We start from the raw sequence: 17,686 nt of genomic DNA, 5'->3' as shown, positions 1-17,686 counted from the left end.
GGGTGGAGCCGGCAGGTAAGTGGGCGCCTCGGACCCCGCGGAGGGCGCCGCCCCCGTCCGCAGCCCCGTGGCCGCCGCCCCCCCCCCCCCGCCTCCCACTGTGGGTGCCCCCGGCTCTGCCCAGGCTCGGCGGTGACCCGTCTCGGTTTCTCGGAAAGGCCGCGGGGGCCCCGGAGCGGCGCCCGACAGGCGTCCCCGAGGCCGCGGTCACAGGCCTGGGCCGGCTCAGCCCCGCGGTCCGGGGAGGTTGTCGCCCGCAGCGCAGGTCCGCGAGTGCACGACGCCCAACAGCCGCCAACACGCGGCCTAGATGCTAGATGCGCCTCGCGCCGCCCGGCCTCGGACCCGGGCCCTGGGCTCCTGCGGGGGGGGGGGGGGGGGGGCGGGCGGCACCGGGGGCACCTGGGCACGGCGCCGAGGGAGGGGTGCTGACGGCAGGGGCGGGGGTGCTGGGGCCACGGGGGAGGGGGGAGGCCGCGGGGGGAGGAGGAGGCCGCGGGTGAGAGGAGGCGGCCACGGGTGAGAGGGGGAGGCCGCGGGGAGGCGGGGGGAGGCTGCGGGGATAGGGGGGAGGCCGTGGGGGAGGGGGGAGGCCGTGGGGAGAGGCCGCGGGGAGAGGGGGGAGGCCGTGGGGGAGGGGAGAGGCCGCGGGGGGAGGGGGAAGGCCGAGGGGAGAGGGGGAGGCCGTGGGAAGAGGGGGGAGGCTGCGGGTGGGGTGCTGACAGCGGGGGCGGGGTGGGAGGCCGCAGGGGACAGGGGAGGCCGCGGGGAGAGGGGGGAGGCCGTGGGGGAGGGGAGAGGCCGCGGGGGGAGGGGGAGGCCGCGGGAGGAGGGGGAGGCCACGGGGGAGGGGGAAGGCCGAGGGGAGAGGGGGAGGCCGAGGGGAGAGGGGGGAGGCTGCAGGTGGGGTGCTGACGGCGAGGGGCGGGGTGGGAGGCCGCAGGGGACAGGGGAGGCCGCGAGGAGAGGGGGGAGGCCGCAGGCGGGGAGGACGTGGGGGAGGGGGGAGGCCGCGGGGGGAGGGGGAGGCCGCGGGAGGAGGGGGAGGCCACGGGGGAGGGGGAAGGCCGAGGGGAGGGGGAAGGCCGAGGGGAGGGGGGAGGCCGTGGGGAGAGGGGGGAGGCTGCGGGTGGGGTGCTGACGGCGGGGGCGGGGTGGGAGGCCGCAGGGGACAGGGGAGGCCGCGAGGAGAGGGGGGAGGCCGCAGGCGGGGAGGACGTGGGGGAGGGGGAGGCGGGACGCCGTGGGGTCCCGGGTCCCTAGAGACAGGTGTGGGGGGGGAACCCTGACGCCGGGCGGAGGGGGGAGGCCACGGGTGGGGGGCGTTGGCCGCGGAGGGGGAGGCGGCGGAGGGGGCGGCCTCGGCGGCGGTGGGGGCCTCGGCGTCCCGGGCCCTGGAGACAGGTGTGCGGCGCCCTGACGCGGGGGGCGGGGGCTCGGCTGCCGTCACCTGGCCGGGGCCGTCGTCAGGGAGACGCGGGCGGGGCGTGTGGGCGGCGGGATGCTGCGGCCGCGGGGCTGCGGGGGCCGCTCCCGGGAGCTGGTGGGCGGGCGGCAGGACCTGGCCCTGCGCGGCGGCCTCTACCTCCTGCGGCAGATGGGCCCCACCGGCTTCCTGCTCCGGGAGGAGGAGCCCGAGCGCGGGGACTTCCGAGTAATCACCCCCCTCGCCTCCGGTCCCCCTGGACCCCGCCCTGACCCCCGGGCCCCCCTGGCCCACCCCCGACCCTCCTGACCCCCCTGACCCTCCTGGCTCCCAGATCCTCCCGACCCCCCGGAGCCCCCTGGCCCCTCTGACCCCCCTGGCCCACCCCCCTGACCCTCCTGACCCCCCTGACCTCCCTGGCCCCCCCGGCCCACCCCCCACCCCCCACCCCCCACCCCCATGACCCCCTGTCCCACTTTCCTGACCCTCCTGATCCCCCTGACCCCCCTGGCCCCCCTGCCCCCCGGCCCTCCTGGGCCCCCCGACCCTCCTGACCTCCCTGATCCCCCTGACCCCCCTGGCCCCCCTGGCCCCCGGCCCTCCTGGGCCCCCCGACCCTCCTGACCTCCCTGATCCCCCTGACCCCCCTGGCCCCCGGCCCTCCTGGGCCCCCCGACCCTCCTGACCTCCCTGATCCCCCTGACCCCCCTGGCCCCCCTGCCCCCCAGCCCTCCTGGGCCCCCCGACCCTCCTGACCTCCCTGATCCCCCTGACCCCCCTGGCCCCCCTGCCCCCCGGCCCTCCTGGGCCCGCAGGGGATCCAACCACCCTCAGGATCCCTGCGGATTCTCACTGCCACACCCACGCACTGCGAGTTCCAGCCTCTAAAGACCCGCAGATGGCACAGGGATATAGTATGTGTTAGAAATGAGTGAAAAGTTTCGTGTTTGGAAGTCAGGACTCCAAATTGCATCAACTCTTGTAAGGTCACGGCCCTCGCCTGATCTTTAGGCTTGAAAATATGAGACGTTTTATTTAAATATAGGGTTTGTGTTGCGCCGGTCTTGGGTCCTCACGTACCTGTAACTTACTAAATCAATAAAATCGGTTTTTCTTTCTCTTTAGTTACTCTAAAACTCCAAGGAGATCCTTTGAAAGTGCTGTTTAGATGACAATTCCTTGGGAAGGCCTTAATAAAAATTATTTTTGATTTTTCTGAAAGACAACAATATTTTATATTTGCATATCCCACTCTTGCCCCTCAAAAGTCAGCCAGGTGTTGACTTGGAAAATTTTAATTCAGTGTCCTGCATCTTAAGCACCGAGTACAAATTACTAGCCTATGCTTATTTAAGATATCCTTTTTTTTTCCTTTTACGTTGTCCTTCATAACACTTACTGTAGTTAGTAATTTGTTTTAGTCAATATACACTTGGTGAGTAAAATTATTCTTCTCAAGTAAAATTATATGCCGATTTAAATGTGCAAAACGAAAATCCAGGATGAGCTACTGTATGAAAGATCTTTAGCTCCCCTGCAAGGCAGAAGGAATTTTCAGTAAGAAATGTGTAGATTTTTTTTTTTTTTTTTTTTTTTTTTTTTTAGCTCTCAAAAAGTGAGTGTAGGTCACCTAAAAACAGTCTTAGCTGATGATGCGGATCATTAACCCGGACAAAGAATATGAAGAGGCTGGTGTCCAAAGTTAAGATGTCTCCATCCACTATATGCAACCTTTGGAGTCACCTAAACTAAATTACCTCTTGAAAATCTCTTTTAATTCTATTATCTATTAAATTAGTTTTATTCTAACTCTAAAAATTAGCTCAAGAGTTTTTTTTTTTAAGTATGCATTTTTCTTTTAAAGGTTTTTTTAGGAAATCCTCATGTTTGTAACTGTTCCACATTTCTGAAAGGAGGGGAACTTTGTAAGCATATATGCTGGTAAGTAACTGTAATAAAGGTCGGCCTCAAGGGGACTTCTTACAATATTGCCTTTTTTGTGATTTGAGTACCAGATTAAAGAAATTTGGCATTGGGAGAATATTAAGGTAAAATGGCTGTAGTTTTTCAGTATATTTTGCAGTATTTTATTTCATCTTGAAAATTAAGTAAGGTCTAACTTGAGAAACATATGACCACCTCTGCAACTTTTGAATGTTTATGTTTTTATTAAGAAAAAAATCACTTCTGAGGGTCTCATTATGTACATACAAATGTGAAATCTAACTATAAAAAAGAAAAACCTCCCTGATTCATTCACATCACTACTGTTACTTATGTTCTGACTATAGGATTTCTATTTGTGGTCAGTTAAAAATAAATCCCTTCATACATTTTAATTTTTATTCTAACTGATGAATTGTTTGTTTTCTTTGTAAATACAGTACAACAAATGACTTAAAACAAAAAAATCCATTTTGATTTTTTCATTATGATGTATTTTTAACGTATTATTTTTGTTTTCAATAAGCGTTTACTATGACTCAAGACGGTAGTAGGACTCCACTGAAGGTTACTTCCGACGAACCTGAAATTTCTCCTCTAGTCTGAGAAGCTATTTGTAGAGGAATCCTAGGAATGGAAATTTAAAGACTCTTTCCACTTAGTGTTTGGAAATAATTTGGAATTTTTTCCATGTTTTTCATTCTTTCAAACTCATTTTGTTTTATTCACCTATATGTACACAAACAAATCATGAAATATACTTTTATAGAAAGTCTGATTGATCTTTGAGAGTAAAACAAATCAAACAAAAAATTGAGAGGAAAGTGTATCCCACATTTTGAGTGCTTTTCTTTATAGGTTGAACAAAACAAAACAAAACGGTGTGTATTTGTCATTTCCAAAACTTTCATTTACCTAGTTTTTGTTGTTTTGATCAGTTTCTATCCAGCATTGCTAACATAATTTGCTTTAGTTAGCATAGAAGATATAAAATATGAACCTTTCAAAACTTGCAGTTTGGTTTTATTATTAAAAATAATTACATTTCGGGATCCCTGGGTGGCGCAGTGGTTTGGCGCCTGCCTTTGGCCCAGGGCGCGATCCTGGAGACCAGGGATCGAGTCCCACGTTGGGCTCCCTGCATGGAGCCTGCTTCTCCCTCTGCCTGTGTCTCTGCCTCTGTGTGTGTGTGTGTGTGTGTGTGACTATCATAAATAAATAAAAATTTAAAAAATAATAATAATTACATTTCTTAAAATAGGTGTTTTTTTTTGTTTGTTTCTTCTTTTTTTTTTTTTTTTTTTTTTAGTGCTAGCTTCCTCGGGGCAAAAACCTTCTGTTCTCATTTTTATATAATGTAACTCGTTTTTTACAATACATTAATCAAACTAAATGGAAATATTCAAGTCCTTATTATACTAAATATATTTAATATGTTTAAGAATTTTAAATGTATTTCTCACTTTAAAAAAAGCCATAGTCCTTTTTAATTGGTGATATTTTAAGTATTTTTTCTGTCATATGTTAAAGTGCTATATGTAGGAAAGCAGCCACTTGGTACTCTCCAGAAAATTACTCCATTTCCGGGCGTAAGAAACTTCTAGGGAAGTTGAAAGGAAGTACTATGAATACCTCAATTCCCTCACTAGCCTAACTCTGTGAACATCTGTATTTCCTAGAGAAATACATGGACTGACTGGCAAATCTCTTTATTATAAATGTTTTTATGTTCATTCATCACACTTTTTTCACAATGCTTACTTTAAAACATGTATTTAACTATTATTTTTGTCTGAATTTTTTATTTTAATTTCAGTATAGTTAACATATTTGCCTACTATCATAACAAAATCAGTAAGTGTTAAGTTTATTTATAACGCTGTCAGCAATATAAGTTCTGTAATGCTGTCCCTATCCTAAAATTAAAACAAAATACATCTTTTTAGGTTCTGTCAGAAATAAATGTTTTTGTTTGTTTGTTTGTTTTTGGCCTGTGAATATTAGGGTCTTGTTGAAAAAATTCAAGCTTCCAAGGAATCATGAATGTAAGTTGTGTTTTTTTCTTTTATTATTTTGAAGTTAACATTGTTAGTAATTTTTTGTTTGGACATATTCTAAATTTAAAAAATTATTCTCCTAAACAATCTGACAACTATCTATAGCTCAATTTGTTACATTTAAGACAGTTGGAACAATTTTCTTCCTTAACAAAAAAAATGTAACTTTATCATTTCAAATTCAGTAGGACTTTTAAAAGGGTGAAACAATGACTAGTTATTCAGAAGGCAAAATTTCCCTCATGCGTTGTAAGCAAAGATTCACAGTGGTTTCTGTATTTTAAATTATTTTAATTACAGGAAAAATAAGAAATGTAATTTTTTAGGTCCCATCAATAGACAGTTGACATGGCACATAATTTCATTTAAAAATGTCTACTGACTGAAACTTGTATGCAAATATGTATATGTAAATCTTTTAAAAAATATACAAGTATACATATTTTAAGGATAAAATATTTTTATGACTACTTAAATTGAGTTTAGAGTCAAGCATATAGCTGTGTAACTTTAAGTTCTGGGGTCTATCAAAATTAAAAGAGAAAAATAATTTTGTTGCAGGTCATCTGGATTTGCAGATTTTATAAAAAAAGATATTGTCACGATGGAAGGGTTGCTCTAGTCATGTGCTTATTTGGCCTACAATAAACCCATCTAAGAATTGCAATGACATTTTAAAATTTATTAGCAAATGTTTATAATATTCGTAAAGATTAAAATGATAATAAGTGTTCGATTTTTTTTTTTTAGTTCTAAGAGTATTGTTTTTTTTTTTTTTAGTTCTAAGAGTATTGGTTTTATTTAGCCAAGTTAAATTCCCCTCAACTATCACATAAGAATAATTACAATAAACCTTTAAAAGTTGTACTAAATAGTAAATTAATGTCAGTGTTTCACAGAAGTTTATTTTTACTCTTCTCTCACTTGACACTTTCTGAGGAAGGTCTCCCATTTTCCGCATCTGCTGTTTCCTCTGTACCAGTGATTTCAGGGTCTTCTCAACCAAGAGGTATTTCCAGCTGCCTTCGGGGCAGATCCGTTTTAGAGGTTCCAGAGGTAGATATTTAAATATCAAATTTCTTCCCATTTGTGCTCCCATCTTGTACTCCCCACCCCATGTATTGGCTTTGCTGCTTCTTTAGTCTCCAAAACCAGAAAGGAGGGGACTTTTCCTGCCCCAGTTTCTTCCTTCGTATCTCTGGTCGGAGCCAGGAATCCCGTTCACGCTGTATCTCGCCTTCTTCCCCACGGGGCTCTCATCTCTCCGCCCTCTTTCTCGCTTTTCTCCAACCCTCAGGAGCTCTTCATAGTGCTGCCAGTAGCCTCCTCCTCTTCAGGGCCTGCACTTCAGGGCTTCCTCCTTCACATTGTAGACAAAAGGTTCTTCCTGAAGTGTCCCTTAATTCTCTACTTCATCCTCTCTCCCAACCCCTTCATACACCATGATTAGGTTCTATGATCTATACATATTGTTTTCTTCTCTATTCCTTCATTTTATCCACCTGAAGTTAAATGTTTTCATCCTCTCCAAGTCTTATTTGTTCTCCCCACTGTTGTACAAATCATTTCCGCAAGCGTCTATGCTAGTGCTGTCCAACGGAGACATCATGCAAGCCACGTATGTAATTTCCTAGCAGCTGCATTAACAAAAAAAAAAAAAAAAAAAAGCAAGAAAAAGGGAAATTTAATTTCAATCATATGTGTTGATTTAATTCAATACATCAAAACATTATCACATCAAGAGGCGATGAATATAAAAATTATGCAGTATTTAGTAGGCTGTCCTCAAAGTCTAGCAGGTATTTTATACTTACAGAGCATCTCATCTCAGACGCTACATTTTCATTGGAAATATTCGCTCTGCACTTAGATTTCAAAAAGTAATCAGTTGGTGAAAAGATTCATATGACACCCAAATTGTTGCAAATATAAATTTTTTAGTGACTATTATCAGTTTTCAGTTTCAATTTAAATGAAGCAAAATTAAAAATTTAGTTTTTCAGCCACGTGAGCCACATGTCAAGTGCTCAGTAGCCACATGTGGCTGGTGGTTGGCCAGTTAGACAGTGCCCCTCTGTACCACCAAAGTCAATGAATATTCACTGTACTGTGCATTAACCAAGAGCCTCTGCTTGGTCCTTTATATAAATCAAAACCTATGAATACTAACATTTCTGGGTGTTACTATTTACAAAAAATAGCAATTTGATATGGATCAACATAACATTTAACATTGTGTTACCCTTTGTACTTCTTGAGGACAGAAACCATGTTTTGTTCCATAAATATGAGTCTACCATAGTAGGGAATTTTTTTTAATGTTCAATCCTTTATATTCATTTTGAAAAATGAATGCTTCCTACTAAAATAAAAGATCTCCCATGTTTCCTATATTTAAAAGAAGTTTTAGTCAACTTTGAGAAAATCCTATTTGCACACCTTAAAATTTATCATGTAAATGGAAGCTAGAACAAACATCCATGAAAATTAATTTAAAGAAAGCTATAAACAGTTATTCATTAGGATTATGTGACGTATGTACATAATGGAGGAGATGGTTACTAGTGATGAGGGAAGAGTGTTCTGTTTTGTTTTGTTTGGGAAGAGTGTTTTGAATATCATTCCCAGATTCTTCTAAAACACATCAGAAAACAAATATTTGGACCCTAGTGTTGCATATCAAAAATATGACTTATTTTTGAAGACTTACAAAGATGATTATGCAGGAATTGTATTACAAAGATACCAGGCTTTGAGCATTGGACATTTCTTTTTTCTTATCGTCCAACAAATGTTTTTTTTTATTTTTTTTATTTACTTATGATAGTCACACAGAGTGAGAGAGAGAGAGGCAGAGACACAGGCAGAGGGAGAAGCAGGCTCCATGCACCGGGAGCCCAACGTGGGACTCGATCCCGGGTCTCCAGGATCGCGCCCTGGGCCAAAGGCAGACACTAAACCGCTGAGCCACCCACGGATCCCCAACAAATGTTTTTAAGCAAAACCTACATTTATCAACCTAATAGTTCCTTCTAAATACAATGTCTGCTTTTTGATAGTTTACTTTTTAACAGAGAGCTGAGGGACAAATAACTAAGAGCCAGAAACTTCTCCTCCTCTTCATTTTACAAATGTTGGCATAGAAAGACTTTTAGTCTATCCGGCTCCCCTCTCCTCTTTATAAGGGGGATTCTGAAAGGTCCACTGCTAACAGCAGACAGAATGCAAAGTATAAACCAGACTTTTTGAGCTCCTCTCTTCTCCCTTTCCTCTATTTCTTGTCTACTAAATACCATCTGTTCCTTTTTTAATAAAATATTTAGATAAAGTAAAAACCACATTTAAGGGAATTTTTTAAAATTCCCACTGCAAAGATATCATAAACTTTTATGCTTTCTTATTTCCTTTTTGAGTTTATATTTATGCAAACCCAGTACTCCACGGGCACCTTGTCTTCTGCTTTTTTTATCAAACACTGTTGCTTTGTAAACATTTTCAATGCTGTGTAATCTATGTAATTAAAGTCATCAATGGCTAACATTATTCCACAGAATATAGTAAATCATAATTAGCTAACATTCTTCTACCGCTAGTCATTTAGTTTATTTCTAACTACGGTTATATTCCTGGTACATGAAGCTGTCTCTTCCTTCAACTATTTCTTTAGCCCAAAATCTCATGAATTGGGTTTTAGAGTAGAAGTATTGATATTTTTAAGTCTGCCGCCCATATGGATTGCCAAATCGATCTTTAAAATACTTTTAGTTGGGATCCCTGGGTGGCGCAGCGGTTTGGCACCTGCCTTTGGCCCAGGGCACGATCCTGGAGACCCGGGATCGAATCCCATGTCGGGCTCCCGGTGCATGGAGCCTGCTTCTCCCTCGGCCTATGTCTCTGCCCCTCTCTCTCTCTCTGTGTGTGACTATCATAAATAAATAAAAATTTAAAAAAAATAAAAAATAAATAAATAAAATAAAATACTTTTAGTAATTTGCAATTTGAGCGGTGTATCAATTTTCTGCAAGTTTTGCTTTGGAATTCATGTGTTAGGTACATATTATTACTTAACCATAGTGTGAAAGGCATGAACAGAACACTTAAGTCCCCAAAGAAAATAACTTAAAAATACACAGAAATACTCTGAAACATTAATAATATTTCCATAGTTTTAGAAAAAAAAAAGAGGCTAGCCTACAAAACACGAAAAAATGCCAGATACAAGGTCCATGATAATCGGTAAATTTGCATAAGAAAATAGTTTCCATTCTCCCATGTATCTAACACACCCTTAGAAGATCTAGAATGCCTTCATATGACTTTTCTAAATATGAGAAACATTAACATTTCATTTATTTGTCATTACTTATTCAGTAGCAATATTCATTCTGTGTCTGTGCCTCATTCTTATTTCAACTCACTTGTCTTTGATGTTTAATGAAATTGAACATCTTCCATAAGGTTAGCTGTCTTGCTCTTCTCTATAAAAGAATGTTCTTTCCTAGTCTCATACATTTATTTTTTCCAAATTGATCTCAGAAGAGTTTGTTTCTCCCTTGTATCTTCCAATTCATATTACACCACATAGGACAGCTTCTGGCCAGCTCCTTTTATGAATTCCTATATTCAGTGATTCTGCTGCCCTAGAAAATCTCTATTCCCAAAAGCACAATTTTTGTTCTTCTTTTTCCTCCCCATGTTTTGTTGTTGGTGGTGGTGGGTTTTTTTGTTTTTGTTTTTGTTTTTTTGTAGAGAGCAGATGTTGCTCCGTCTCTGTGACAAATAGCCATCATCCCCCAACGTAATGGTTAATTACAGTATGTTACCCTCTTACATTCCACCTGCCACCCCATGGCATGCAAAGAACAGAGATTTCTGTACTGAAACGTATCTATGATGTTTTCAGTATTTTTAGTGTCTAATCAAGAGTCTTTCCAGAAAAAAATGAAGCTTTTCATGACCTTGTGAATGTTTTAAAAATTTATTAAAGGATGTTCTAGATATAATACAGGGTATATAACAGGAGTAGAATTCAGGGCACCAAAAACAGACGGCATTTAAATTATGGCATGTTACAGAGAGAGAAAAGGAAAAGAGCCTGAGATGAGCCAGGGAATGAAGAATCTAAGATACCCTGGTCAAAACCATATGTATTATTAGAAAATAATTTCTTATCAGGACAGCAAGATGGAGAAAATTCATAACTCAAAGGATGCATATCCCCAGGTAATAAGCAACATAGTTCATAATAGATTGTCCTGAGGAATACTGACCAAATCTGTGAAAGATGTGGCTACCAAGATCCTCTGACAGACCCTCTCCCCTCTTAAACCAGGACGGGAGAGTCGGCACCGTCAGCTGAGTCTTGCTCTCCCATTATCCATCCATTCTTTACTCATCCAGCAGATACTAATTTTACTGGCTTCCCAAATATCCCTGTTTCCCCTTTCTGCATTTGTGCCTGTTTTTGTTTTTGTTTTGTTTTGTTTTGTTTTTAATTCTATGTTGTATTTGTTTATGGAGAAGGTGAACAGGTCAGATTGTAAGATCGTGACACCGATCCAAGGAGGAACACGATCATGTAATCAGTGTAAAACCTTTATAACCCTATATTTGCACTCTTTCCGGTCACAAGGGGAAAAAAAGATAACTTTCATTCTTCTTACAAATGACTCTTTCCTGCCCTTTTGGTTCGGAATAAATACAAAAAGTGGTAAATGTAGGTATAAAAATTCAATCACAACAGTCTTTCCGATATTTGGACAAAAAATTCTAACTTTCAGCATAATCTGTTACATTTCTGTATCTCCAGTTTTGCCACCGAATTTTAATACTTTGGAATTTTTCACTAGCTGCTTTGCGGTTAGGTCTCGTGGAGAGAGAAATCAGTGACTTGCTCCAAGGAATACATCGAGTTCAAACTCCCCAAAAAAGAACAAATGGCGAAGCTGTGCACATTGAGGAAGACGGGTACATCAAACAGAAGGAAATTGGCTCAGATGATATGTGCTCTATTTGTCAAGAGTTACTTTTAGAGAAAAAGCTTCCTGTCACATTTTGCAGGTGACAAATGTTTCTTTCTTTCTCTATTTTATTGAAGTATAATTAAAATACTGCATTTATATTAGTTTCAGGTGTACAATGTAATGATTCAGTAATTCTGTACATTACTTAGTGCTCATCAAGGTAAGTGTACTCCTAACCCTATTTCCCCCGTTCCCCCGCTCACGTCCCTTCTGACAGCAACCCTGACGATTTCTGATCTTGACCATCTCCCTGTGTGTCTGTCACCCTGGTGTGTGACTGCTTTGGAAAAATGTCTATTCAGATCCTCTGACCATTTTTAATCAGATTATTTAGGGGCTTTTTGGTGTTGAATTGTATAAGTTCTTTATATATTTTGGATATTAACCCTTATCAGATAAAGCCCTTGCAGATATCTTCTCCCCTTCCGCAGGGTGCCTTTCGGTTTTGTTAATTGTTTCCTCTGCTGTGCAAAAAGCATTTAATTTTTAGGTAACCCCAATAGTTTAATTTTGCTTTTGCTTCCCCCTTGGCTGAGGAGACAAATCTAGAAAAATGGTTCTATGGATGATGTCAAAGAAATTACTGTCTGTGTTTCTTTGGAGATTTTTATGGTTTCAAGATCTCACATTTAGGCCTCTAATCCATTTTGAGTTGATTTTTGTAAGAAAGGGGTCCAGTTTCATTCTCCTGCCAATAGCCGTCTAGTTTTCCCGGCACCATTCATTGAAAAACTGTCTTTTCCTTGTTGTCTATTCTTGCCTCTTTTGTCGTAGATTAATTGGTCATCTGTGTATGGGTTTCTCTCTGGGCTCTCTCTTCTGCTCTATTGATCTGTGCATCTGTTTCTGTGCCAGTGCCGTACTGTGCGGATAACTGCAGCTTCGTGTGTATCTTCAGATTTGCAATTGTGATACTCCCAGCTCTGTCTTACTTTCTCAAGTTTGCTTTGGCTATTTAGGATATTTTGTGGTTCCATACAAATTTTAGGATTATTTGTTCTAGTTCTGTGAAAAACGTTGCTTGTATTCTGATAGAAATTATATTCACTGTGTAGGTTGCTTGGAGTCGTATGGACATTTTAACAGTATTGACTTTTTTCAATCCTAGAACACGGACTCTCCTTCCACTTGTCGTGCCATCTTCAATTTCCTTCATCGGTGTTTTAGAGTTTTCAGAGTACAAGTCTTTCACCTCCTTGGTTAAATTTATTCCTAAGTATTTTGTTCTTTTTGATGCCATTCTAAATGGGACTGCTTTCTTAATTTCTCTGTCTGCTACTTCGTTATCAGTGTAGAGAAATGCAGCAGATCTCCGTATGTTGGTCTTGTATCCCATGACCTTACTGAATTTATTTATTAGCTCTAGTATTCTTTGCTAGAGTCTGTAAGGTTCTCTATGTATAGTATTATGTCATCTGCAAATACTGAATGTTCTATTTCCTCCTTACCCATTTGAATGTCGTGTATTTATTTTTAGTCTGACGGCTGAGGCGAGGACTCTCAGTAATGTGTTGAATAAAATTGGTGAGAGTGGACATCCTTGTCTTGTTCCTGATCTTAGAGGAAAAGCATTTAGTTTTTCACTATTGAGTATGATTTTAGTGTGAGTTTTTCATATATGGCCTTTATTATATTGAGAAATTATTTCCTCTAAACCTATTCTGTTGAGAGTTTTTATCATGAATGGATGTTGTACTTTGTCAAATGCTTTTTCTGCATCTATTGAGATCACTTTCTTTGGTCCTAACTCTTGCTAATCTGATATGTCTTGTTGATTGATTTATGAATATTGAACCACACTTATATCCTTGGAATCAATCCCATTTGTTCATGGTGAGTCATTTTTCAATGTATTGTTTGATTTGGTTTGCTAATTATTTTTAAAAGATACTATTTATTTATTCATGAGAGGCACAGAGAGAGAGGCAGAGACACAGGCAGAGGGAGAAGCAGGCTCCATGCAGGGAGCCCGACGTGGGACTCGATCCCAGGACCCTGGGGTCACTCCTTGAGCCAAAGGCAGACGCTCAACCACTGAGCCACCCAGGTGTCCCAGGTTTGCTAATATTTTGATGAGGATTTTTACATCTATGTTCATCAGAGAGATTGGCCTATACATTTTTTTTGTAGTATCTTTATCTGGTTTTGGTCCCAGGATAATGCTGGCCTACTAGAATGAATTTGGAAGCTTCCCTTCCTCTTCTATCTTTTGGAATAATTTGAGAAGAATAGATATTCTTTAATTATTTGGTAGAATTCACCTGTGAAGCCATCTGGTCCTGGACTTCTATTGGGAGTTTTTTCATTACTTATTCAGTTTCCTTGCTACTAAATGGTCTGTTCAAACGTTCTATTTCTTATTGGAAGTAGATTCAGTTTAGGAAAGTGTTATGTTTCTAGGAATTTATCCATTTCTTCTACATTGCCCAATTTGTTGGTATACAATTTTTCATAATATTCTCTTTTAATTCTTTGTGTTTCTGTGGCATTGGCTGTTATTTTTCCTTCTTCATTTCTGATTTTATATATTCGGGGCCTCTCTCACTTTTTCTTGATGAGCCTGGTGAAAAGTTTATCAATTTTATTGATCCTTTCAAAGAACCAGCTCCTGGTTTCATTGATCTATTATAATGTCTGAGGAGAGGGTTTTTTGTATCTTTTCATTTATTTCTTCTTTAAATCTTTATTATTTCCTTCCCTTTACTAGCTTTGGGTTTTGTTCTTTTTCTAGCCCCTTTAGCTATAAGGTTATGTTGTTTGTTAGAGATCTTCCTTGCTTCTTGAGGTATGTCTGTATTGCTATAAATTTCCCTCTTTGATCAACTTTTGCTGCATCCCAAAGATTTTAGACCATTGTGATTTCATTTTCATTTGTCTTCACACATTTTTTTATTTCTTTTATATTTTGATTAACCCGCCCATTGTTTAGTAGCATGTTATTTAGCCTCCATTTATTTGTGGTTTTTTCTGACTTTTTTCTTCTGTTTGATTTTTAATTTCATAATGTTATAGTCAGAAAACATGATATGATTCCAGTCTTTTTGAATTTATTGAGACGTGTTTGTGGCCTAACATGCAATCTATTCTGGAGATTATTCCATGTGTTCTTGAAAAGATTGTATATTCTACTGTTTGGGGATGGAATATTCTGAATATCTATTAAGTCCATCTGACCCAACGTGTTGTTGAAAGCCACTATTTCCTTGTTGATTTTCCATCTGGCTGATTCATTCATTGATGTAAATGGGATATTAACATCCTCTACTATTATTGCATTACTGTCAATTTCTTCTTTTATGTCTGTTAATAGTTCCTCTATGTAGTTAGGTGCTCGCATGTGAGTACACAAACATTTACAGCTGTTATATCCTCTTGTTGAATTGTTCCCTATATATATGTAATGTCCTTGTTTTTCTCTTGTTACAGTCGTTGTTTTAAAGCCCATTTTGTCCAATATAAGTATGGCTACTCTGACTTTCTTTTCACTTTCATTTGCATGGTAAGTGGTTTTCCGTCTCTTCATTTTCAATCTCCATATGTCTTTCAGTCTGAGGTGAGTCCCTTGAAGGTGGCATATAGATGAGTTGGTATTTTTTATCCATCCACTCACCCTGCCTTTTGATTGGAACATTTAGTTCATTTACTTTTAAAGTAATTATTGATATTTAGGTACTTATTGCAATTTTGTTACTTGTTTTATGCTTGTTTTTGTAGTTCTTCTCCATTCCTTCCTTCTCTTGCTCTCTTCTGATGTGGTTTGATGGCTTCCTTTTGTGTCATGCTTGGATTCCTTTCCCTTTATTTTTTCTATATAATTTATAGTTTTTTTAAATGTATGATCGCTATTAGGTTCATATATAACATCATGGATATAAAAGTCTATATAACGGGCACCTTGGGTGGCTCAGTTGGTTAAGTGCCTTCAACTCCGGTCATGATCCCAGGGTCCTGGGATGGACCCCCTCTTTGGGTTTGCTGCTCAGGGGGGAATTTGCCTCTTCCTCTCCCTCTGCCTCTGCCCCAATCATGCTCTCTCACTCACCCTCACTCATGCACTCTCTCTCATAAATAAAATAAGTAAATAAATAATATATTTTTTAAAGTCTATATAAAAGTATATATTAGGGCTTCCTGGGTGGCTCAACAGTTGAACGTCTGCCTTCAGCTCAGGGCATGATCCCAGGGTCCTGGGATCCAGTCCCACATTGGGCTCCTTGCATGGAGCCTGCTTCTCCCTCTGCCCGTGTCTCTGCCCCCCCCCCCCCCGCCCGTCTCATGAATAAATTTTTAAAAATCTTAAAAAAATAAAAGTATATATAAGTTGGTCACTTAAGTTTGAACCCATCTAAAAGCACTACCAGTCTTGTAGTTGGGCAGTATTAGTGGTCACACTGGATGCCTGCCCTCATCCTACCTGTTGGGACTGCAGTCACACTGAACTCAGGGCACTCTCCTGTGTTGTCACTTGAAAGACTTTCATGGGTGGATGGGGCCAGAAGTCAGACCTCATGCCTGCCCCCAGTCTGCGAGCCAGCACTGCAGTTGCACTGGCTGGCAGGGTGGTGTCTAAGCTGCCTGCTGTAAGGTTTGGCTGCTGAGACTGTGGGTACACTGGTGTGTGTAGTTAGCTGCCTCTCTCCCCAGGGTAGGCGTCACTTTGCAATGGTGCTGGTCCCTGCTGGGACAGCTTGCAGAGTGTGTTAGACCAGGAGCTACTTTGGTGGGACACCTGCTAAGTGGGGCAAGTTGGTTGGTCTGGCTCCACAGGATAATGTGGGGGCAGGAAGCACTGTGATAGCAAAATAGGTGGAGAGTGTGTATGCTGGTTCCTGCAGGTATCTGGCTATCTAGCCTCTGGGATGGGGAAAGATAGAAATGGTGCCCACTAGCTCTTTTGTTCTTGGAGAAGTCTCCTAGTGATCCTTACTCCTCTGAGGCACGTTCTGAAATTAGTAAATCAATCTCCTTCATGATAACCCCAGTGCTTTTCAAACTGCTGCTTTTTTGCTGTATTTTGGCTGGGGCTGGGTTTTTGTTATGCTGCTCTTTAAGGGTGGAGGGTCAGTTTCCTATCACCCTGTGGCTCTCCTGGAGCTAAGCCCCGCTGATGTAAAAACTGGTAAGCCCTACTGGTTTTCAAAGCCAAATGTGGTGACTCCTCTTCCCCACATGTTCCCTGTGCCTTGGGTGCCTAGGGTTGGGGCCCATCCTGCCAGTTGTCCATGCTTGTGGTGTCCCTCGTATTTGTAGTTAGTCTCCCCAGGGGTTTAGTTCCTGAGCCTATCTCTGCTCCTCTTATACTTTTCAATGTTAAATTCCCTCCACAATTAACTGTGAAAAGCCCGTTCTGCCCATGTTCCAGGTGAGAGTTAACTGCACTTAGGTGGCTCTTGTGTCAGTGTGAGTGTCTGTTAGTCAGGACAAGGTGAGCTCAAGATTCTATTTTGCCATCTTCTCACACTTCTACATGTTTTTCCTTTGGATATTTGAAGCTTATGAAAAAAATTCTAATTCAATATGTTTGTAACTGATTCTTCTAAGACGTATTGATAAACAACAAAAAGCTTTACCTATTGCTTATTATTTAATTGTCCTTCTTTTGTTTCCTAACATAGCCATTGTAGAAGGTCCTGTTCTTATTCTAAACATTTCTAGGCTACATTATAAAGGGCGAAAATTAAAGCCTAACTCCACTTCACTCCCCTCTCTACCTTAAGTTATTAAAGTAGGATAATTTTCACATTTTTGTTTTATACACATGAATAAATGTCATGGCTTAGACCAGTTACAAAGAATTTTCTGAGAGTAAAGACAGTACTTTAATATTATAAAAATTCTTTTCAGTTTCTCAAAATTCTATCTTTAAATCTAAATAATTGAAATTTTTAGCCATACAAACATTTGTTAAGAGTGTCATATTCATACTATTCTTTGAGGCACTATAAAGTTGGACTTGGATATTTGGGTAACTATTTACTATTGAACTTTTCATTTTCTTACTCCTGATTATTTGTCAAAATTTTCATTCACGTAGTTTTTTTTTTCATGTAGTTTTTCACATGGCTGCTTCTACTGCATATTTTTAAGTTGCTAACTATTTTCCAAAATATTATTTCTCTCAGTAGATATTTGTCAGGTACTACTACATACTGTGTGATTTCTAGGAAAATAAGGTAATACCCCAATCTCAATGATGCTTTTTATTTAAAAAACAATAATTATTGCTATAATTTTCC

The 17,686-nt window shown here is 41.6% G+C and overlaps 1 protein-coding gene across 4 annotated transcripts in view; it reads left to right on the top strand.

Annotated features, from left to right (window-relative positions):
• The window catches only part of ZSWIM2 (zinc finger SWIM-type containing 2), a 34,335-nt gene that overhangs the window by 1,754 nt on the left and 14,895 nt on the right, over positions 1 to 17,686 (top strand). The window contains exons 1-5 of one of the 4 annotated variants that reach the window (XM_049106305.1): positions 2,200 to 2,407; positions 3,291 to 3,367; positions 5,375 to 5,415; positions 6,371 to 6,436; positions 11,277 to 11,487. In XM_049106305.1, coding sequence (XP_048962262.1) covers positions 2,354 to 2,407; positions 3,291 to 3,367; positions 5,375 to 5,415; positions 6,371 to 6,436; positions 11,277 to 11,487 — 449 coding nt within the window. In that variant the 5' untranslated portion in view covers positions 2,200 to 2,353. Of the gene's footprint in view, positions 1 to 1,490; positions 1,655 to 2,199; positions 2,408 to 3,290; positions 3,368 to 5,374; positions 5,416 to 6,370; positions 6,437 to 11,276; positions 11,488 to 17,686 lie in introns of those variants that run through there. The other 3 variants (XM_049106306.1, XM_035698341.2, XM_049106307.1) reach the window with 3 other exon arrangements.

The sequence above is a fragment of the Canis lupus genome, chromosome 36, assembly GCF_003254725.2.
Source record: "Canis lupus dingo isolate Sandy chromosome 36, ASM325472v2, whole genome shotgun sequence".
Taxonomy (NCBI): domain Eukaryota; kingdom Metazoa; phylum Chordata; class Mammalia; order Carnivora; family Canidae; genus Canis; species Canis lupus.
Note: the sequence above shows the minus strand (reverse complement) of the source record. Positions and strands in the feature narration are given on the sequence as shown.